The sequence below is a fragment of the Grammomys surdaster genome, unplaced genomic scaffold (assembly GCF_004785775.1).
Source record: "Grammomys surdaster isolate TR1022 unplaced genomic scaffold, NIH_TR_1.0 99, whole genome shotgun sequence".
Classification (NCBI taxonomy): domain Eukaryota; kingdom Metazoa; phylum Chordata; class Mammalia; order Rodentia; family Muridae; genus Grammomys; species Grammomys surdaster.
The window spans coordinates 8,766,693-8,790,036 of NW_021604578.1; the positions used below are offsets into that span (position 1 = coordinate 8,766,693).

General features: G+C 41.0%; 1 protein-coding gene across 1 annotated transcript; it reads right to left on the bottom strand.

Moving 5' to 3' along the window:
* Positions 1–11,387: 11,387 nt before the first annotated feature.
* Plk2 (polo like kinase 2) lies at positions 11,388–17,119 on the bottom strand. Its single transcript, XM_028783570.1, has 14 exons — positions 16,728–17,119; positions 16,065–16,172; positions 15,804–15,920; positions 15,472–15,601; positions 15,200–15,287; positions 14,636–14,731; positions 14,329–14,527; positions 14,093–14,240; positions 13,700–13,797; positions 13,376–13,505; positions 12,917–13,157; positions 12,674–12,803; positions 12,327–12,437; positions 11,388–12,194 (listed from the first exon to the last, which is right to left on the bottom strand). The coding sequence occupies exons 1-14, from the start codon at positions 16,986–16,988 to the stop codon at positions 12,003–12,005; spliced, it is 2,049 nt and encodes a 682-aa protein (XP_028639403.1). The 5' UTR covers positions 16,989–17,119; the 3' UTR covers positions 11,388–12,002.
* Positions 17,120–23,344: the final 6,225 nt, after the last annotated feature.

A 23,344-nucleotide genomic window follows, 5' to 3' on the forward strand; every position in this document is an offset into this window, starting at 1 on the left:
TGCTGGGCCTGGTGACTGTCAATCCCAGGGACAGTCTTTATTAGTCAGGTTGGCCGGCCGCCCACACAGGCGAACTGGAGGGTATGTAATCTCTCAGAAAGAGTCTAAGGTACAGCAGCCAGACAGCTGAAGTCTTCCAAATGGATGAGTCTACTTGAACAAGCCAGTTATTGTGGATGAAACCATTAAGCCGTGGAGACAGCTCTGACCTGTAAATTTGATATGGAATGCTAATTCCTGAGAGGGTATTTTAAGATAAGAAATGCAAACTTTCACATTGAATGATCAAGAGCAGCTGAACCAAAGAAATGTTTTCCACAAATATGTCCTTGGTACATACTTTGACCTTGAAATGATGATGAAGCATTTTTCTAACAGAACCAAGAATTTACAAAGAACTGTTTTTACAGGTGATCTGTACATCATTAACTATTTTGTGGAAAGGACATTTTTTGGAAGCTAATTAGAACCATTTAGTTTTTTCAATCTCCTTCCTTATACCAAAAAAATGACTCTATATACTGGTAAACGTCTTGAAAGAAAGGATAATATTTCCCCTAAAAATCATCTGAAAGCATGCTTCCCTTATGCCTAACTGCTATTTTTTCATTAAAAGAGGGACGGGAAATAAAATAAAATGCATCTTAAAGTAATTTATTTATTTTGTCAAACATGAAAAGCTAGCTCAATGGGTTGAAAAACAATGTTAAGTTTTCCTCCTGACATCTGCCCAATGCTTTGCTCTTTGGTCACTGGTGTGCATTTTATGTTGTTTTTATTTCATAAGTGAGCAAGGGCTTCCACAGAGTTGTCAGAAAACTTTCCTTTCATCCATCCTATACCTATTTCAAACAAGTACCCAATGTTTTAACGTCAACCACAGTGATTTCAACGGAGCCAGTAGAGAAGACCATAGCAATACAATGAGAGTCCCTCCACTCCATGGCTCACAGTGTCTCGTGTCAGAACAAGCTTTCATCTGCACACACATGGTGTGCTTTCCTTTCAAATTAGCATTCAGGCAGCAGTGCTATGAAAAGAATTCCCGTACACCCAATGCTCTGCTGAAAACTTTACAATGGTTTACTGAAAAAAACTTTCTGAGTCACTGAAATAGTGGTATATTAAGGAGTGTGGGGGGGGGGCTGGTGAGATGGCTCAGTGGTTAAGTGTACTGACTGGTCTTCCAGAGGTCATGAGTTCAAATCCCAGCAACCACATGGTGGCTCACAACCATCTGTAATGAGATCTGATGCCCTCTTATGGGGTGTCTGAAGACAGCTACAGTGTATTTACATGCAATAAATAAATTTAAAAAAAAGGAGTGTGTGTGTGTGTGTGTGTGTGTGTCTGACTCCGTGTGACTCATGTATGTGACTTTGTGTGACTGTGTGTGTGTGACTAGGTATGGAAGCTTGCAGAAGCCATCAGATGGCTTTTTGCATTCTTTGGAACTAGAATTACAGACAGTAGTAAGCCACTAGACTTGAATGATGGGAACTGGGCCCCAGTCCTCTGGAAGAGCAGCAAGTGCATTTAAATTTGAGACATTTCCTGGTGCAATAAGAAATATTAAAAGGAGGGAAATAATTTATTTTACAATGATAATAAAAGCTCATTTTCATCCTCTTCAATGAATTTGGACAATATGATGCAATCCATAGTATCTGTTATTTTTTGCTTGTCATAGAGTTCTAAGTTTTTGATGAAAAAGTTTATACAGGTGAAAGATTTCGAAAACTATTCCTTAGGACTTAGTTGTTGTAAGTCTTCAGGCGTGTGTAACAAAGGTCTTGGTTTTTTATTGTTGGGACACGTGTTTTTATTTTTTTTCTCTCACCAGTAAAATAGAAATGGAACTGCAAGAAACAATATACTGTCACTGTAGAATAAGCACTAAGGAAAAACCCCTTTGAATCTGGAAGGCTCTCATGACAAATTTTGAAAATTGTTATCTGATAGATAGTCCCTCATGAGTCATGTCACTCAGATGTACAGCTGCTATGGAATTATGCACATCCGCTAATACTTATAACTCTTAGCTAAGCCCATAAAATATATCAACTCAGTTGCAATTCTGAACAAATCACTAAACTACTAATGATGTGTGTGTGTCCAAAGTGAAACCCTTTTGATGTTTCTAGGAACTCAGAAGACCAGCATTTTATCACGTCTGGTTCTAGGTAAACAATTACAACACCCTGGCATGTTTAGTTAGCAAGGATATTTCAACTAATGCTGACAGAAGAAACTCTTGTGGCTAAATTTAAATGCTTATCACCATGCGAGTTTCACCCCCACAGCAGACATGTCAATCAAATTTAAGTCAATGGGTTCTATTATTCTTGGAGCATATTTCTATTTCATTCATTTCTTCTTGAGCTATTTCTCAATTATGTCTACCATAAACAGAAGGGAATCACTTTTCCTAGAAACAAGCACTCTATATTGTTATTTGTCTGTTCTCTTTGTAACTAAGATGAAACGACGCTGCTATTTAATATAGCCCTAATCCTTCAAATCAAAACGACAGGTAACTGATTATGAATCAGAGTCTTCAAAAGGTTAGGAGTTGGTGAAATTATACCCTTCTCCAATTGATGTCTTTCATCTTGGTTTTTTATATTGCCATTGACTGTCGATCATTTTTACTGTAATGGCTGTAATTGTCTTAAGCACACAAAGCACCACATAACACAGTGTGTCCTAAAATATGAGTAAGTTTGTATATCCTGAATCAATTTTTTTGTTGCCATGCTTAATGAGCTATAAAACAATGTCATAGATATTCACACTATGAAGAGCAATATACTTCCAAAATATTGAGATAGAAGTTCGGGAACTTGAATGATAGGTTGTATGGGATGCAACTTGGCTATATTAAAAATCACATGGCTAACAGTGTTTCTAAAGAGACACTTATTCACCAGTGTTGAACAGCGGGTCACAGCAGAAAATAGATTATGTGGAGAATAACTGTGCATCCCAGTTCACCTAGAAAAACTTAACCACACCTGGCTCAGTCAGGCCTTTTCATAGAAGATGAAATATAAAAACCGAACAATTTCATCAATAACCAGCCTTGCATGCCCCAAAGCACAACGTGGACACTGAAGGAAAGGTATGCTGTACAGTTCTTATAAAGAACAATTTTATGTGTGTACTCATTTGTGCTTCCTGATATTTTCCACTAAACTATTCATTTTTAAATATATAACTCTTCTTTTTTTTTTTTACCATGTCCATAATAAAATCAATTGAACTTTGCCTTCCTGTAGCAATTTTAAAGTCTGAATTTGAAAACTGTGCTCTGGCCACTTCTGATCAACAGTGAAATCGATGCTCTCACACATTCACTGGGAGTTGCCCACACTCGGTGCTTGTCCAGTTCTTCTTAGGAGGTGGATCAAGGAGGAGGCGGCCTTGGGTTCTCACAGCTGGGCTGGACAGCACGAAGGACTGCCAAGAAACTCTTTTCTGAATCCCTAGTGCCTAGTGCACACCAAGACTTATATAGACTCAATTCATTTTAAGTATTCTAGTCTGTCATTATAAAAAAAAATAAGCAGGTATCAGCTAACTAGGCCACTCCTTATTACTTAGTTAGGGTCTACAGTGCAAAGTTGCTCTTGTAACTAATGGGTTGGTTTCTGGTCAACACATATTTCTCTCTAGAGGGGAAGTTTTCTTAGTGAGTGAAATTTTAATAAAGATCTAAAACCTATAGAGCAGTGGTTTCAGAGAGGCCATCCTACTGCCAGAAGGACTCGCTCTCTATTATCTGGCTTTCACCACCTTTCAAAACTAAATCTGGCTTATAGACAATGGGTAACAGTCAAGTGCGGAAGCCACCCTTGCAACCCTGGAGAGCAGAGGTAAGAGGTTGACCTGGAATATACGGGAATTCTTGATCAGATTTGACTGCATGGTGAGACTCTGAATACAAAACTGAAAGATGTGGTAGGGAAAAGAAAAGAGGAGAGGGGAGGAGAGAGGAGAGAGGAGGGGAGAAGAAGGGGAGAGGAGAAGAGAAATGAAAACACTACATTCACTGATAAGATGTTCTAAAGAACATTTTCCGAAATTTCAAAAGTGATTTCAAAAAAAGCAAGTAAGATTGGGAAAGCACTCACATATCACTGTCCGGCTCCTGGATTCACACACTGTCCCTCTGCTGGGGCCACATACTGTCCCTCTGCTGGGGCCACACACCATTCTTTTCCAGGTACCATACACTGTCCTTCTTTTGGGGTCACACACTGTCTCTATCCTGGGTTCCCAGGCCTCCCTCTCATGCAGCTTATCAATACAGATAAAGCTCACTTAAAGAAATCTGTTCAAATGTATCTATCCTAGCATCTCTCACAAAAGATTTGCCAGTTTGTCATTGTTGTGGGATTTGTAACACATCTGGGGAATATTTTGAAACAAGATCAAGAAAGGACCGTCACCATGAGAACTCAGACTTTGAAAGATGTTTCTGGCATTGACATTTGATGCTGTTGTCCTTAGGAGTACATCATGCTTACTCTGAGACGCCCCTTAATGAGAAATAAAGTAACAGAATAACTTAAAGAGAAATAAATTAACCGAATACCTGGTCACTGGGTAATTACTAAAATATAAATGCTCTACAATGTGATTGTACGTGTAATAAATCTTCTTTGTGGACTAATAGTATCAATAACTGTTGATACAGATTCAAAACAAGGAGATATCAAACACAATAAAATATTTATGGAGACAGTATTAAAATGGGAAAGTTGACATTTTCATATCTCCTCTTTCTACATTACAGTTACTGCTTGTGCCAGAATATATCCCTGGCACCCAAACCCAAACACATGCCAGGCAAAACAGATACCATCGAGATTTTCTTTTAGGCTCACTTTTATGTGCAGAAGTGTATTTGGTTTTAAAAAATGATTTCTTCTGCATATTTTTCAGTTAACTTTTCAAATACTCAAATTACACTTTACCAAAGAATTTGAGGAGACATTCAAATATCATTCTACCTATAAGCTTAATTAAATTCCCTTAATGTTTAATGCTATATTTATAATATATGTGATGGGGTAAATATTCTAAAATATTTAAGCACTTATTCATGAACAAATCAAACATATAGATAAGAGTATTTTAAGTTATCATGTAAAGCTAATTATAACTGCCATTAGATTTCAGCTTAAAATTCTACATCAATATCAGTTTTTAAATTTTCAACTTTTCATTTGAATTTTATTACTATTGCTTTATTATGAAACACTAAATATGCTTTCAATGCTAGATCTAATATGTATAAGTTCATTAACAAAAATTAATTTTATTACTTCTATTATCAACATTTAGATATGCTTAATACTAAATCATTTTAGTAATTTTTACTGCATCTTATTATATATCTTACAAATGATCACTTAACACAATAGCATCATTATAGTATTTTCAAACATATGTATCACCATACTTGGCTCTCTCGGTTTCTGATCTGGGTGATACTTGAACCACTGAAGAAACTAAACAATTTTTGCTTTTGACCTTAAAAAGCTTAGCCTACACGTATATTCCAGTGGACCCATAGCTGGCAACCTAGAATTACACCCTTAATTTCAGTTTTTTTTAAAAAACCCACAATATGTTGCCCTTTCTAGCTTTGAGATTTACTTGAGCCAGGAGATGCCCTCTAGTACTGTGTGGTTGAGAGGAAGTGTCTAAGACTTTCGTACCATGGACCCAGCTACAGGAGCACAGCAAACTCTACTATCTATTCACAGTGTAGGGCAATCACCTGGTTCTCAGAGGCCTTTATTAAGTCTGAGTTATTGGTTATGTCCATGCAGGCTCTTGTCGAACCCAGTTTATCAGACTGATCGGTAAACTTTCAGGAATTATGCAATCTGATTGCTCAATGCAACCATCATTAAAAATTCAACTATAAAATATAATATTAAAAGGGAGTAAATACTGAAAACACAGTGTTACCTGGTCATCTTATTACATTTCACTATTACTCTCTCTTGGAGTTACTTTGGTCTTTTTTAAAATCTGTATTTAGGATTACTATGGCATGCTGCCACTTCCTTCCATCTCCATGTTCAGTGACATCACTCTGGAGTCCTGAAGTCAGAGCCAGTAAATGCACCAAGTCAGGCTCTTCTCTGATTCACATAGACCTGCTGGTTACACATTCACCTGGCAGCGGCTGTCCCATCACCTAGCAGTCTGACTGGTGCCTCCCTTCCTGGCTACTGCATTGCTTGCTGGACTTTGCATGTCTTCAGCTCTTGAAATATTTAGACACCTTCACTGTTCCAAAGTTCTCAAAACTCACCGAATCCTGTTTGTTTCAGTCTTTCCATTAGTGTGATCCTACAAGAAGTTGATATCCCAGTGGGCCTCTCATGGCATGTCGGATGTTAGGATCTCAGCCATGAATGGCACTTTGCCTCTATAGATCCCAAAAGAACACAACAGAAAGGTATTGTGGATTTTGTTTTATTTCAGTCTGTGTCCTGATTTCTCAAAGCACTAATTTCTTATAGGCCTAGCTGGGGAAAGTTGTTCTTACTTGCATGGTTGGCTTAAAATATCTAATCATTCAGTATTTCATGGCAGAGATAACTCAGTAATTTTTCCATTTTCTCTTGTACCTCAATGATTCAAATCAATTTTGCTTTATACAGAAAGGTGTTATCAGGCTTATTCCAGAGGCAAAATCCATATATCCTATTGAGCTGAATTCTGAACATTGATGAACCATGATATTGTAGTCCAAAGCTTCACATGGAACTTTTACTTTTTTAATTTGAGTCCACAAATACAATTAAGTTGTGGCAATTCAAAGAAATCTATTCTATTATAAAAGTTAATAAGGCATAAAAAAAGCATTAGAAAGAAACATGAGTCTAAGCATACAAAGATTGGCACATCATCCAAGCAAAGGGAAAACAAGACAGACCGTCAGATTTCAGTTTCTAGAAGAGTTTGTTACAAGCTTTAAAAAATACATCCATTCTCCTACATTCTGGACTGCCACATAGCACCAATAATTGATTCCTAGGTGTATCTTATCAACATACATTATTTATTTTTAGTCACTCATTTTTCAATAGGTTAATAATCTCTCTATACTACAAAAAGTTATCTGATATTGCAAGAATACAGTCCTAAAGTACAAATGAACCCAGTCCTAATGTTCCTATGCTATTTCTCTCCCCCTAAACATTACACTGCTCATAGCAACAAATGACTGTAGCTCTTCTTTTGCTCCTTCCTTTTATTGAAAAGTGATTTATTTTATACAGTATATTCTGATTATGGCATCCCCTCCCTCTGTTCCTACCAGTTCCTCTGCACCTTCACTCCCAGTTACATCCACATCCGTTCTGTCTCTTCTTAGAAACCAAATAGGCACCTAAAAACATAAAATAAATAATTACGAACATATTTAGAATATGACAAAACAACCAAATAAGAGTCAAAGAAAACATACAAGAAACACATATAGATGCAGAGACAAACCCATTCACACATTTAGGAATCCCATAAAACCCCCAAACTGGAAGCAATCATATGTATGCAAGGGACCTGTAAGGTAGCAAGGGTAGAGGGTGGGGGTACCAAAACACAAGTGCCTTGCCTAAATACTGTGAGACAACAAACCTACCAAGATGGTTATTTTCTGTTCACTATCTACAGCTGGGAATTGGTCCTACCCTTAAGAGTGTCTTATTTCCTCAGTGAGTCTTCTTTGGGAGAAAACTAGGTTTTGGGGTTTTGGTTTTTGGTTTTGTTTTATTTTGTTTTGTTTTGTTTTGTTTTCAAGCAACTATCACAACTGCTTCTGAGTTAGGGATGAGGGTGCATGTCCACTTCTCCTCTGAGCTCAAGAGCCCCATCTGAAGCAAACCTGTTCAGGTAATGTGTATGCCACCACAGCTCCAAACAATGACCTCACTTTGGGATTTCAGATAAGAAAAACTAATGAAAGGAGAGGAGGCTGCATGTTGAGCCTTGTGTGGGCTCCCCATCCTTCCTTCCTTGGCTCTGTAGTGGGAGAACCCACCTTTGTAACTGCGTTTCCCAGGCTGCTCTTCTGAATCCCTCTCATGTGGTTCATTGGAAGCTGAAGAGCAAGAAGAAATTTCCAGAATATTTTATTGCTCTTATTTCTCACCCAAATATGTAAGAAGGCCCTCCACAACAATATCTGTATTTATTTGTTCTATGATTTTAAAATCCTGGTAGGCAATGGGTGTATTAGGATCCTAGTGTGTATTAGGTTCCTGTGTGTCACAGACCTGAGCAATCCCACTTGCTTCTGGATATCTCTAGCCACTGGGGAAGTAATGACTTCCAGTTGCTACTAGTATCTGGGTTGCCTCCCTAACTCCTGCTAGGTCATGTATAACCCAATGCTCTCCATTAGATTCCTTCAGTTTGAACATTTCACCATTATTTTTGCTGTCCTGATTGAACCAGGCCTCACAAGGGAAGGAAGACAGGATAGGCAAGAAACAAGAAGCCATTTGTTTTGCATCCTAGGTAATCAGAGGTTCTGCCATCTTGTGCATGGAAAACGGGATGGGAACCGGAATGAAATGAGCATTTTTTGAGCACCTCAGGTATGTAAGTTGCTTTCTAAGCACTAAATAGAGACCGATGTTCAGAGAAGGCTTTTTATTGAAAACCATGCTGTTTTCGAAAGGTCAGAACTGGCTTTTAAGCTTTTCTATTGGAAAATGCTTCCTGCACAGCAGACTTGAGATTACACTAAGAAATAATTCAGGAAGTGTCGAGGGGCCTAAATATACACATTGTGAATATTGGGTAACTACAAACAAGAGACTGTCGTGACCATACCAAGTTTAGCTGAAAGTAGTTATTACCATTCACAAAACTAACTGGTTTTGTTTCTTAAGAATTCTGTTATTTTTCTCAGCTATGCCCTTGTAGGAGTTACTATAGTTAGTGGAAAAACATCTTTGGATCAAATATGCCCTATAAGGGCACCTGCTATTTGGGGGATATTTTGTGGCATTTAGGGTCTCTGTGTCTGTCTTGATTATTTGGTAACATTTTGTCCTTCTTCATCCATGGCTGTGATTTACCATCACTGTTGTGTTTTATGGATATTCCATCTGTAGTTTAAAATACAAAGGTTGTTGGGTAGACAGACAATAGGAATCAATCTCTAGGGTGTTCCCATTCCCCAGGGTACTATCCTATACCTTGTCACTCCCAAATCACACACTAGAGAGACAGACATGTTTATTTAACTGCTCTCTGGACCTACATTCTGTATCCCTGTGTGACTCTGATTTACTGTTTAAACTCACTATACATCTCTCAGCATTACGCTGTCCCTATCAGGATCCTTTCTGTTTTCTGTCAATGCATACAATTCCCCACTGGGCCAATGGGGACAATAACTTGTCCAGTGCTTCCTTATGCTGAGTCTCTAGTCCTTTCTTACCTGAACTACAATACTCAACTCCTCACTGTTTCCCCCCTCCTTTATTTTTTTCTTCATCCGTTCCATATATGCTGCGAGGATAACTTTTATAGATCTAATAATATACATTACTTTCTTTCTTAAAATTTCAGCAAGCCAGGCCTGGTGGCAAACGCTTGTCATTTCAGCATTCACAAGGCTGAGGCAGGAGAATTATTACCCAAGTTCCAAGCTAGGATAGGTTTCATATGGAGTTCCAAGCCAACCTTAGCTAGCATCTCAATAAAAAAAAACAAAAGCTAAAACCAAAACAAACCAAAAATATCTATCAGTAGGTCTATATACAGCCTTCATGACACAGTCTCAATGCATTAAGATGCATGAGACACATTAGCTGTCGCTGCTAGTTTTTCACACCAGTTTACATGCATACTTCTGCTCTGAACTCTCAAAGTCTTAGGCTTCTTGTTCTACATTATTTCACTTGCTTAAACCTATTTGGCATCTCTTGACTTTCAAAACTGTTTGGCCCTAAAACATCTTACAACCTCTGCAAAAAGATTTTCCTTCTCCAGCTAAAGCTGTTTCTGAGTCTACCACGTAATCAGGGCTTTTTCCTGATTCCTGTTCTCGATGATCACAGCACCCAGTGCATACCTTCATCATAATATCACAGCACTTATCAGACTGAGGTCGATGCACTGCCTGCCTCTGGGAGACTCCCTGCAGGACAAGAAGAGACCTAGGTTCTCACACTCAAGGCTAGGCCCTGCACCTTGTCACACAGCACATACTCAGTAACTACAAGAATGGATATGCCTGTTTGAAAGCCTTAAAGTAACATGCTATGTTCCAATGTCAACTTCAAGAGGAAAAAGCGTATTTTTTTTCACTATTTTAACTCTATTGCTTGTTCTCTGCTCATAAAATTAGATTCAAGTTGTACATACCTGTTACTTAATCTTGCTTAGCTATCACGTAGCTATAGATTTTGCTGCATAGACATCCCAAAGCACTAAACATTGGTTGAGAACTCATGATATCCATAGCTGTTTCTCAAATATGGCTTTCACCAAGTGTATGAGGTGCAGAATCTATTTTTAGATAAATATAACACATAACACCCACTTACTTCTACCGTCCCAATCACAATGTAAACAGCTCGAGAACAAAACGCTGTCCTTTCCCAAGAGAACATGTTCCTTGTAGTATGATTACAGCTGAACAACAAGTTTTATTAGGGTCATGTGTAGGTCACTGTATGCTCAGAGACATAGGATAAATAGTGTAATTCTTCACCTTTCACTAAAAGAGAAATCTTGTCAGATTTGCCTTCTCAGTAACTTAGTAATTTAAAGGATGCACCCATACCATAACTTGCTTTACATATCTCTTTTCAACCTCTGTGTACCAGAAGGAAAACACAGAGTTATTAGCAAAGCATTTCTAAATTATGAAGCTTAATTGTCAGAGGCACTGGAAGTGTTTAGGCAGCTTTCAGCTGAGTAATGCATCTCAGTGATGCATGTATTATCACACATAGTCTTGCCCATATTAAGGTGAACCTCCTGAACCTACTCACTTAGTAACGACAGGTCTGTTTGCTTGGGATGACTCTGCTTTTTTGAGTCTAAATTAGATGATTCTTGAAGAGCTATTTTAGAAACAAAGTGATTTGGAATTCAACAGGTGTCCAATTATTTGGGAGGGGGGATTTTATAAAAAGTGACAATGGTTTTAAACACAAGTTAGATCCACTAAAAAGTTCATAGCTGTAACTATGACATTAAAGGCTGATTTCCTAGAAGAATCACTAGGAGAAGTAAAGATGTTTCTCATTTGTTTATGTGTTTGATGTCATACTGACGTGTCAGGAAGCCATGCTTAAAGGCTCTGATGGCGCAGTGCTGCACAGGAGTAAGACAGGAGGCCATTTTTTTCTATTTTATACTCTTTATTGCCAAGAGTTCAAAATGGTCAACATAAAAAAAAAAGAACATCTTGATAATAAATACTGCTCTTGGGGCTGTAATAAATAAAAAGTTTATTAACAAGGAATGCACTTTTTCCAGCCACAAGTGTTCAAAAATAACCAAAAAAAAAAAAAAAAGAAAAATTATGTATGGCCATAGTTCACAGTTAAGCAGCCAAAAGCTGCTCTGATTGTAGCCTTTAAACAGCAAGGGAGCATTCTCCCTTCTCCCTCCCCTTCAGGAAGTATATTCACAGTTCCAAGTCTTCCAAATGAAAATGCTCTCAACAGAGAGAACTTCAGAGTCAATGCAACTTTCTGCAAAACTGTCCGATAAACCTTTTAAAGACAGGTATCTCAGGGAAAACTGCACTCGGCTCCACGCTTAAGATTGTCCAAAGTCAACTGTACACCCTAGGCTGGTCTGGTTCCAGCAGTCCAGCAGGCCACAGAGAAATTGTCTTCGTACCACCATCTCTCCGATTTCTCTAACTTGCTCTGTATCCCTCCACTGGCTTCCATGTTGATCTCACAGTGGAAAAGAATCCCATGAGATCCGCTCATAGAAACAGGTTCTCAGTTACATCTCTGTAGGAGCATGTTCAGGGCGTATTCCATTCGATTTTTTAATTCTAACGAACAGCCAGACATCAACAGCGTCGTCAGTCTGAAAGTTGTAGATATCCTGTCTTCATTGATGTATGTGAGAAGGTATTCTTCATTCTGGTTACAGATGATTATTTTTGTATGATCATGGTAGAAATTCACCTAAAAAAAATAAACATACACATTAGAACTCGCTAAACAAGAAGTAATAAAGATTCTGCCAAAAACGTAAAGCAGCTAGGTAGAAGAAGATTTCAGGACCTAAACGTGTAGGTCCATAAAAGGCTCAGTTACCTGAAATGTGCCATCGTTGAAGAGCATCATTAAGGCTTTATCAGACTTTAACCACTGAAGGAGGTAGAGCCGAGGTCTTCGAATGTCAGTAACACTAGGGAGATCGCCACCCTGGAAGAAATCAGGAGAGAGGGTTAATACCTCTGAAACTGTACAGTGTGGACATTACACAGAAGCCTCTGAAACTTAAGCCTCAGAATGGCCTCAAGATTCCTGGCTCTGCCTCGATTCTGACTCTGCACTGCATCTAAGGTAAGACATGAGAATCTCAACTAAACTAACTTCCAAGGGATTCTCCTGGAACTAGTCTGCCTCACATCTCTCTGCTTTAAAGACACGGTACTTACATCCATGAGGTTCTCCTCCATGTAATGAGAAAAGTATTTCAGCACCGTCACTTGACTAATAAATTGTTCAGGGGCATCTGTTGCTGGGAAAACAGAGCATTGGCCAAGTTCCGCATAATAGTGAACTGTTCTAAAAGTAGGAAGGAGAGAAAGGAAAGATTAGAAGCAATTCATCACTGTTTCCTGATTTCATTTAGCCCGACAGCGGAGAACTGGTGCAGTGCGTTCATCAGACACACTTACTTTTTGTCTGGAAGGAGGCTCATGTGAGCTCCATTGTTGAACAGGACTCCAACAGTGTGATCTGAGAGCTGGTACCCAAACCCGTATTTGTTGGAGTAGTCGACCCATTTGGTGACCCACTGAAAGGATGTGCTCAACTGCTCTTTGGGGATACAGTCAGCTTCAGGCATGTTTTCTAGACATCCTCGAAGGACTCTTGCCACTGTGTCTGCAACACTTCCCATGGTGCTATCTTCAAGGCCTGCAAAGTCACAGGAACGGAAATGACAACATTGCTTACCATTGTTTACCCCGGGATCAGGAAATGCTGTTTCCCTCCACTAATTTGAAAGAGAAATAGAAATCATGGCTACTCCATGTCCTTTCCCTAATTCTATAATCTTATTTCTATGTTAAATTGACTCGGGTTACTCAGAGCCAGTCTTACAGTTTATTTAAAATACAGTTTCGAGCACTTACATTCACTGCTGCTGCTGCAGCTGCCCAGTGTCCCTCTAACTATCATCCGAATTGCATCCCCGATCTGCTGTTTGTTTTCCACTGCGGATGTTCCAGATCTGGCAACGGTAGTGGGAGGCGGCTGGAGCTCCTGAAAAGGGAAAGAAGAGCCATGCAATGAGCCAAGACGCTAGGTTTATTTACACTTGACATTTCAGGTTAACAAGCCAGAGAAATTTACCCTGGTACCCTGACTAGAAGTATTGCCTCAGCCCCCATAATCATCAAAATGCTGGTTATCCAAGACTGGAAATGACCTTTTTATTATGTATTTCCCCAACATACCTCATCTGTTCTGTGTTTGCTAGGTTGCTGGGTAATCGACGTCTTCTTCAAATCATGCCGAAGCTTGTAAATGTCTTCATCTTCCTTAGACACTTTATCTGTAAATCGAGGGAAAGAATTGCGCATGTTAATCTATCCCAACAAGGGTGGGACAGAGTTAGCACTATGTCATCACTGGCTTCAGCTGCCACTACGAGGGCAGCAGACTTCAGTGTTTAGGTAAACCAAAGCTATCAATCAATTCTAGTTGTATATTTACACTGCTATTAGAGTTGAAGGCCAGCAGTATACAAATACGATGTTGAAACTACCCTAAAGGTAAAGTCTCAACGAAGTCATCAAACTCAAGGATAGTCTTGGATACAGAAAGGGGAGAGAAGTTTGGACACTTACTGTGTGTGTCGTTATATCTTGCTTTGTCTTTTTTGCCACCAAAAAGAGCAGCGGCAGCTTTCTTAAAGAAATTCTTAGCTGGGCTTGACAAGTGGAAGTCTGGAACTGTGTGGCAACAGCTAGAAGAGAGTCTGTCTGGAGTGAAGCCCTGTGGAACCAGAAGAGACCTTCAGAAACCTCTCCAGCAATCAGGGCAATGACACGAGATTTTAAAAAAGGTCAAAGAGTGTGCTGACCTGCAGAAAGAAATCATGCCGAATGATGTCATCCAAACTGGGACGGTCCTCTGGGTTTTTGGACAGCATGCTAGCTATCAAGTGCTTAGCAGGGGCCAGTAACGAAGATGGCATTGTATACCTAGCTTCCCTTATGCACCTGTATGTTTCTTTCAGATTTGTGGTTTCGAATGGAGGTCTTCCTAGCAGCATTGTATACCTGGGTGCACAGAAACACATCTTCAGAAAGGGTCAAGAAGGAACTCTTTTTGAGCATTACAACTGAGTCAAATTAGATTTTTTTAGGCATTCTGGTGCATTTACTTACATTACACAGCCTAAGGCCCAGATGTCTGATTCACAGCCATGTCCTTGTTTGTTGAGGACTTCAGGGGAGAGATAATTCGGGGTTCCACATATTGTTCTGAAAAGACAAAATATAGCAAGATCTCATTAGGAACTATAACTTTAATTAAACGTACTTCTCTGGGGATGACTCAATGAGAAATAAAGCTTGGACTTCTTTGCTCATTTATAGTGTTTTTATTTGAACAAGCCTCTTTTGGTAATTTTTTAAATGTGTGAACAATTTTCTCATCCCATATGATCAAGTATTTTTAACCAAATGACACCAGATAGTGTGTATATGTGTGTGTGTGTGTGTATGTGTGTGTGTATATATATATATATTTGAAGTAAACTTAAACACTTATTTTATTGATTGCGTTTATAATCAATTTAGAGGTATAAGTTACCTGATTCAGAGTGGACATTGGTTTCTTTTCAGTAACACTGCTGTGGTTTGCAGATTGTAGTGTGAACTAACTTTCTATGAACTAATAAGAGAGGTATATTTGCTGTCCACAAAAGCCAGGCAGGACAAGACTCTCACCTCCTCCTGTGTTCCAGTGGTTCCAGTCTGGCTGCCAAACCAAAGTCCCCAACCTTCAGTTCCATGGCTTCATTAATAAAAAAGTTCCCTAGAAGATAAACAAAATGAAACGTGAACTCTCTTGGGAAGGTTCACATTTGGAGGCCAGCATCCTCCTCGGAAGGCACCCATTCAAAAAGCTAGATCCCAATTTGGAACACTAAAAAGGGTAGAGCCGAGGAAAATCTCCTGCTCTCTAGCCCCTCCCCCAGCCGCTGCAGGAGAGGGCTTACCTAGCTTGAGATCCCTGTGCAAGATTTCTTGTTCATGAAGATACTTGAGTCCCGAGACAATCTGCCTGAGGTAGTATCGGACTTCTGGCTCTGTCAATACCTTTCTTGCTTTCAAGATGTGAGCCATGGACTAGGAAGAGAAGGGGGGGATGGGGGAGGAGAATTTGTCAAACAAAGTTACCTAGATCAGGCTTCCCTTTGCCGGACTAGTAAGGCAGCCTCATATGGTGGGGGAATAATTAACTGTCAAGGCTAAAACCGCTGATTAAATGTAATCCAAACACCACCCCAGCTTTCTGTTAGCAAGCGCTGACCCAGGAGTTAACACTTACCCGTCGACTGCAGTATTCCAAGAGAATGTAAATGTTTTCTTTGTCTTCAAAGTAGTGATAAAACTGTACCACATGCTTGTGGTGCAGGATTCTGTGAAGCTCTATTTCTTTGTCGATCTAAGAAAAAAAAGCAAGATAAGGCTTATTAGATTTTCACCGTGTCTGGAAGGGCAGTGCTTAAACACGCAGAAGACATTTTCCTAACAGGGTAGGGCCATCCCTGCACACAAAGAAAATACTTTACTCAACAGTCATACGCACCTTTTCCCTTTGATGAGGCTTAGCTACTCTGCTGTGAGGAATAATTTTTGCAGCGTAGACTTTGTTGTTTGTCAGATCTGTCATTTCGTAACACTTTGCAAATCCACCCTGAGAGGAAACAAAGCCGAGATGGAATTGAGCGTGACGAAAGAAAAAAAAAATATGAAGGGCCAACGTTTAAAATAAATGAGAACATAAATGGGGGCGGGAAGCAAAATTTGAGGAACAGAGAGGGTGGGCAGAGCGATACAATCTGCTTCGTAAAATGGTTTTTCAGGAAGGGAGACACATTCCTGGAAACCAGTTCAGTTTTCTCGTTTCCCCTTTGCAAAGAGCTCTAAGGAGAAGCGAGTGGAAGGGGGAAAGAGTGGAAAATGCCCTCTGAAGAAATTTGACAGGCTAGCTCCCCGGGGATCAGGTAGTGAGAGCCCAGGGCCAAGGCAGAATGCCTTCAGTTCTCCTTTGTAGACAAGCTGAGGATGCAAAGCCGATCCCCAGCGCTGTCGGCGCACAGAAGCCCGGGAGGACAGAAGAGGGACCCACATCGCTCCGGGGACCAGACAGCTGAAGGAACGATAAGAGCGGGCGCTGGGTCCCTGCTCGCTCAGCTTGCCCGGGCAGCCCGCCCTCCCGCCCCGCAGCCTGACGTCCGCCGCTCCTCACCTTGCCCAGCACTTTGCCCCGGCAGTAGCGCTTCCCCGTCGTGGGGTCGACAATAATCCGCGAGATCTCGGGTCCCGAGTGGGAGTGGTGGTGATGGTGGTGCGGGGCCGCCTGGGTCACCTGGGCTTGGGGCTGCCCGTCTTCAGAAGGCTGCTGCGGTCGCTTCTTCTTTGAGTCCCCGCCGCAAGCTTTGCCCAGAGCCTGCTCGCAAATCTTGGAACCGGCGGCCGGCTGGTAGGTGATAGTCCGCAGGAGCTCCATCGTTGCCTCGCCACCCGACACTGCCTACTGCCACCTCGGAGGCGCAGACACGCGTCCGGTCTAGCCCTGTCCCTCGAGCCCCAGTCCTTCTCGCTTCTCTCTAGTCTGACGTCCCGCTCGGCTTGTGCGAGTGAGAGCGAGCAGCGAAGCTTTAAATACCCGCCGGCTGGGTGGGGCGGGGCCTCGTGACGTCACGGAGAGCGCCCCACCCACCGGCCCTGGAATGGGCGCTGTGGATAGGTGCGGGGTGACCGCGTGGCTGTCGTGGGCTTCGACCTGTCCTGGAAGCGTCCCCCGTTCGTCGCGTGCCCTGACTTTGGACGTGGAAAACAGAAACTCAAGGGCGGACGCCCTGTCTGGGTCCTGGCCGGGTGGGGATGAGGGGTAGCAGCCCGGGGAGTCACAGGGTTGGCACCGCCCTCCTGACCGCCGTGCAACCCGACTCCAGTGTCACCCAGCTAGCCACGCGGGGCGGCACTAGGAGATCCGGAGTACTTGGGGACCTCTGCAGCCACCGCGGGTTCTCTTACTCCAGTCTAGGATCCTGTGGATCGGGAGGCTCAGTGGCTGGGCCCACGGAACCCGGCACCAGACAGAATCAAGGCAGCTACGGAACGGGGCACAATCCCGGTCGTAGATCCAGGTGATCAACTGTGGCATGGGAGTATCTGAGCTCGCTGCAGCCTCTTCCCATCGCCTGATAAGTGATCCCTGTCAGAGGCCAGGCTCTTAACCTTGGAGTGGAGAGAGGGCTTGACGCCCGGCGAAGGTTTGGTACACAACAAGTCTAAGCAAGATCGCCATCCTGTGGAATTTTTCAGAAAAGCGATTTAACGGTTTGAGTGGGTCGAGGTTCGTTAGCAACAATCTGGGCTTCGACAGTAAGGCTGAAAGTGTTCTGTTGCTAATTATGATTTTACAATTGAAGTCGTCTATGACTTATTTTTCCCACTAGGTGATTCAGATTGCATGGATCTAAAGTCATTAAGCGATGTCACCGCCTTGGTACACAGAGTCAATCCAAGGTCCCACTGTGGGGTAAAGAGAGAATAAAGGCAGCCGAGCTAATGTGTGGCTGTCAACAAACTCGATTTTACCGTTCAGTTCTAACAACTCAGAGGCTTAGCCTTCTTCTTTGTTCCAATGGCAAAGGTGCCAGCGCCTATGGAGTACTGTTTTGTACTGTATTAAATGCTGGTAGCTATTCTGAAATGTCTGTATCTTCTTTTTTTTTTGGTTTTTCGAGACAGGATTCTGGCTGTCCTGGAACTCACTCTGTAGACCAGGCTGGCCTCGAACTCAGAAATCCGCCTGCCTCTGCCTCCCAAGTGCTGGGATTAAACGTGTGTGCCACCACCGCCCGGCATGTCTGTGTCATCTTAACACAATCCTGAATGAGAAATACTGCCGTATTAGGGCAGGGAAAATAATTTTCCTTCTACCCTTTTAAATTATCGCCGTGGTTCCTCCAGTAGGGCAGATTAACTGCAGAAACACAAGTTTATCCATTCACAGCGAAATGAGTACCTTCCGACATGGCTTAGAACGGAGGTTTGAATGCTATCAGAAGCTAAAAACTAGAGTGTGGGAAAAGACAGGAAACAAAGACAATCAGGAACAAGGGAGTAAATAGGGAAGAGGTTTGTTAATGTTTTTCACTGATAAACTTGTTACTTAGAATCATTCTTTTTGTCTGCTTCAGGAAATTTTCTTAGGACTTGAGACTTCTTTTAATAAATGTGATTTTTTTTTTCCTTACAAAAGAACAGTGTGCCACTTTCAGGCCTTCTGTGTCTACCTATCTTTTAATTTAGTTCAACCTTATCCTGACTCAGCAATATATTGAGGGTAACATATTCTAGTTTCCTGTGGACATATTTTGAGATGACATAGTCTAGTCTACATCTTTCCCATCTTACAGGTGAAGAAACTGTGTCCTAGACAATTTAAATAGCTATTATCAATACATTTTTCACAGAACCACGAAGTTTTGAGAACTCCATGCCTGTCTGTCCTGTTGTCTCAGTTAACACAGTATATAAGCAGTTGCTTTGTACTGGAGTTCTGACTTCCAAAAATATACAGGCCTTTAATAAAATACCAATGCTGAATTCGTGCCAACTGGGAAAGAGTGACACATAGAATTCCAAATTAATATGGGGTAAATGGGTTTTCCTCCAGACCACTTTCAAGCATAGGTAAATCTAATCTTTACAGTTAAAAAGATATTCACCTCAGTTACTCCCAACATGATACAAGGAAGCTTCCTTAGCACTGCAGAGTAGACAAGGCAAAACACGTTCCCTTTCAGTGCTTTAGCTCAGTGCAAGCCCAGGCATGTTGTTCACAAAGGACAGGAGACTTTAACCCAAGATTATCCCAGGTTTGAATAAGAGGGAGGCGGAGCTGGAAATGGAGAAGCAGAATTACACAATCCCCCTTGCTTTATTCATAAACTTGGCTATGACCTTTGCTCCCCAGCCTGTGGGAAGCCATTGGATGGGCCTGCTGGTTGGAGAAGACCACCTTACTTTCCCAGAGAGAGTATTGCTCTAATTGTGTGTGTGTGTGTGTGTGTGTGTGTGTGTGTGTGTGTGTTACAATTAAAAGGCTGAAAGAACAGTTAAGACATTTTTTTCATTTCAATTTTGTGTTGTACACTATTACATATTTTTCTGGAGATAGTATAGTATTTGCTAGATTGTTGACTATCCCATGTGAAATTCAATTCTCCCAAAAATATACAGGCATTTAATAAAATACTAATGCTGAGTCCTTGCCAACTGGGAAAGAATGATTTTCTTTATGGTAGTGCCATCATGTGGCCACAATCGAAACTGTAGTCCACATAATAAAGCTACTTTCCACTGGTGGTGGTAAATCTCTACTGACACAATATTTCTCTGTACATCTATGCTCTGAATAGAGACTTTAGTGCCCAAATCCCAATGGGGCTTTTGGTGAGAAGCTGACAAACTAACTTCTATCATCTTTCAAGAGATCAAAAATAGCAAAAGCATCTTCAAGCAAGAAGGAAGGGTGAATATCTTTTCTCTTGGCAGCTGTTGGGCCTTACAACAGTTTGTAGCAAGTAAGCTGCTAAGTTAATTAGACAAATTTACCAAAGGGCCAGAATAATGGAAACAATGGTAGATCTCATCTAGAGAGAACTTTTGTGTGTGGGAAGATGCGGTACATTATTGAGGAGCTACACTTTAGAACATGTTACTAGAGATTAGAGTCAAAAAGAGAACTGTATTTCATCCTACCATGAGGTTCCTATGTCAAGGGATCCTGATTAGAAGAAGCATCGGGAGAAGGAATCCCAATAGAACTAACTATTCCTTTTAGAAACCAAACAGAAAGAATCATGGTGAAGCAGGAAAGAATCCATTCATTGTAGCCTTACTGGGGAGGACAAGGGATTCAAATGTCTTTTGTCCTGTCCTTGAGACTCAAATAAGAGCTTTGGTGTTGTTACACATGGGTAGGGGAGAATCAGAAGCTTGTATCATCGGATAGTTTTGATCAGAGATCTGGTTGATCAGTAGCTCCAGGTCTGGGGACCTGCTCGGTGATGAGAAAGTAGCTGTTGCCTGGGTGGCTTCAGGTTTTCTCCCCAAGAGGATCATCCAACCTATTTGTTGCTCCTAGAGTTCTGAATAACTTCAGGAGAAGATGACTCAGAGGAAAGACCAAGGTCCACAGGGACTTCTTCAGGTTTAGGACAACCAGTGGCTAGTGACTCCCAAGTGCCAGTTTGGTAATCTGAGAGAGGACATTGGAGCTGGCAGTTGACAATCTATGGAGTATTGCATCCATTCTTGTAAATTGTTAATGTTTCTTGAATGAATCAGTGTCAACATTCGTAGTTGAATAAGAATCTACTTCAAAGGGAGCTACCTTTAAGTTAGCAAAGGAGAAAAGAGAAGCCAGAAACACTCAGCAAGCTTCTAGCCCTGTTTCCAGTTCCCTCTGTATCTGAGACTGACAGGAAGAGTCAGCATTTCGAACACAACAGAGCTTTTAACTTCCAGTGTACTAGAGCCACCAATATACCACAGTCTGGATATTTTAACTTTATCTTCTATTTCTGGACACTGGTAATTCAAGGCCAAAGTTGTTGGCTGTTGGTCTCTTCAGACACCTCTCCTTTTAATTTGCATATGACCACTTCTCCCCGTGTTTCCTACTGCACATATGTCCCCTGTTTATGTTTATGAAATGCTAATCCTATTTAATTTTACAAGGACAGAGGATGGATTATGAGCAACTCGCTGTATTACCCAATGTTAATTACCTCTAACATTCCTACTGCCAAATATTATATTCTGTGGTACTAGGGGTTAGAGATCTAATGCATTTGGGAGGGTTTCCTAAAAGACAGCTTTTTCCTGTACCTGTGAGGGAGTTTCTGTTGTAGGTTTGCATCTGGACATACCCGTGAGGGATGATGGAGAATGAGGTCATTGAAGTTGCAAGACTCATCTTAACTGTGGGCAGTATCATTCTGTGGACTGTGCTCCTGGACAAAGGAGAATGTACACTGAGCCCTAACATTCCTCTCTATGCCTGACAGCAGCCAGTGTGACCAGTTCTCTCAAGCAGCTGCAGCCACGTCCTTCCTGCCATGAGGGACTGTACCCCTGAACTGTGAGTCAAAATGAACCCCTCTTTCCTTGATTGGCTTTGGTTAGATATTTTGTTACAGCAACCAAACAACTAACATAAATCATGTCTTAAAAAAATTCACAGATGGGGCTGGACAGATGGTTCAGCAGTTAAGAGCACTGGGTGGTCTTCCAGAGGTCCTGAGTTCAATTCTCAGCAACCACATGGTGGCTCACAAGCATCTATAATGGGATCCGATGCCCTCTTCTGGCACCCCAGTGTACATGCGGAGAGAACACTCTTATACATAAAATTAAACTTTTTAAAAAAAATCTACAAATGTAGTAAAGACTCACAAATGAGCAAAACAGTATTGATGGAAGCTATGGACAGTAGCTTTTTGAGCACACAGGGGAGGAAGATTTAAATAGCATGAAGAGGGCATTGTATCAGAAGACTGTCAACTAGGACTGAGTTAAGAACTTTGATTCAGTGGCTCAGGTATAGGCCACACCAGTCAAGAAGAGGTGAGTGACCTGCCTGCCAGCCTAACTGCCCCACTTTGTAGATTCAGTTCCCAAGACCCTCCTACCTCAGGACTTGCCCCATGGCTAGGCCCTTGCCCCCAATTCAGACAAATTCCAGCTGCTCAGGTGCAGATTATATCTGTCAGAACAGAGAATCCTTACTGTACCAAAGGTCAAGCAAGTTGCCAGAAGTCAGGCCCCCAGCCTGGTCACAGACTCTCTACTGGATCAAAGGTCAAGAAGGCTGCCAAAAATCCAGGCCACAAAGTCCAGAAGACCAAAGAGGAAACAGAAGTCAAGAAACAAAACACCCATACAACAAAGACAAACTCAGACATAAGTACCTAGAATGCTTATTCCAAACCCAAATGTCTAAACACCTGGTATAAAACACAAGATCATCCAGGGCAGTATGACTTTATTAGATCTCAGTTATCCTATGACATTCTGACACTGAATATTCTAGTGCACTGTAGCATAAGAAAACGATGTTAAAACCAACTCTATGAAGCTAATAGTATTTAAAGAAGAAATGGGAAAAAAAATCTCCTAAAGAAATCAAGGAAAAGACACATAAACAATTGAAGGCAATAAATACCTTAAGGAATTCAAAAAAAAAATAGGTGTAGGACTATTCAAAACCTGAAAATTGAAATAGAAGCAATAAAGAAAACACAAAGTGGGGGAATTCTGAAAAAAATCTAGGGAAGCAAACAGGAACTACAGATGCAAACCTCACCAACAGAATACAGGGGATGGAAAAAGGAATCTCAGGGATTGAAGACACGATAGAAGAAATAAGTTCATTGAAAAAAAGTTAAATCTAAAATGTTCTGGGTACAAAACATTCAGAAAATCTGGAACCTATAAAAATACCTAAAAATAATATGAATAGAAAAATGAGAAGATTCCCAGCTCAAATGCCCAGAAAATCATAGAAGATAATTCCCCCATCCTAAAGAAAGAGATGCTTATAGATGGATAAGAAGTGTATTGAACAATAACTAGATTGGACCAGAAAAGAGAATTCTCCCTGCCACATAACAATCAGAATATTAAATGTACAGAACAAAGAATATTAAAGATTACAAGGGAAAAGGGCCAAATAATTCATGAAATTGGAAAACTTAAAAGAAATGGGCAATTTTACAGATAGATGCCACTTAGCAAAGTTAAATCAAGATGAGATAAACAATATATATATATATATATATATAT

Excerpts from the sequence above, each read along its gene's own strand:
- Plk2 (XM_028783570.1), bottom strand. The coding sequence starts at position 16,988 with ATGGAGCTCCTGCGGACTATCACCTACCAGCCGGCCGCCGGTTCCAAG. Across the intron at positions 13,506-13,699 it reads GCAAACACAGAACAGATGAG|GAGCTCCAGCCGCCTCCCAC; the intron begins GTATGTTGGGGA and ends TTCCCTTTTCAG. Across the intron at positions 12,195-12,326 it reads TCAACGATGGCACATTTCAG|GTGAATTTCTACCATGATCA; the intron begins GTAACTGAGCCT and ends TATTTTTTTTAG.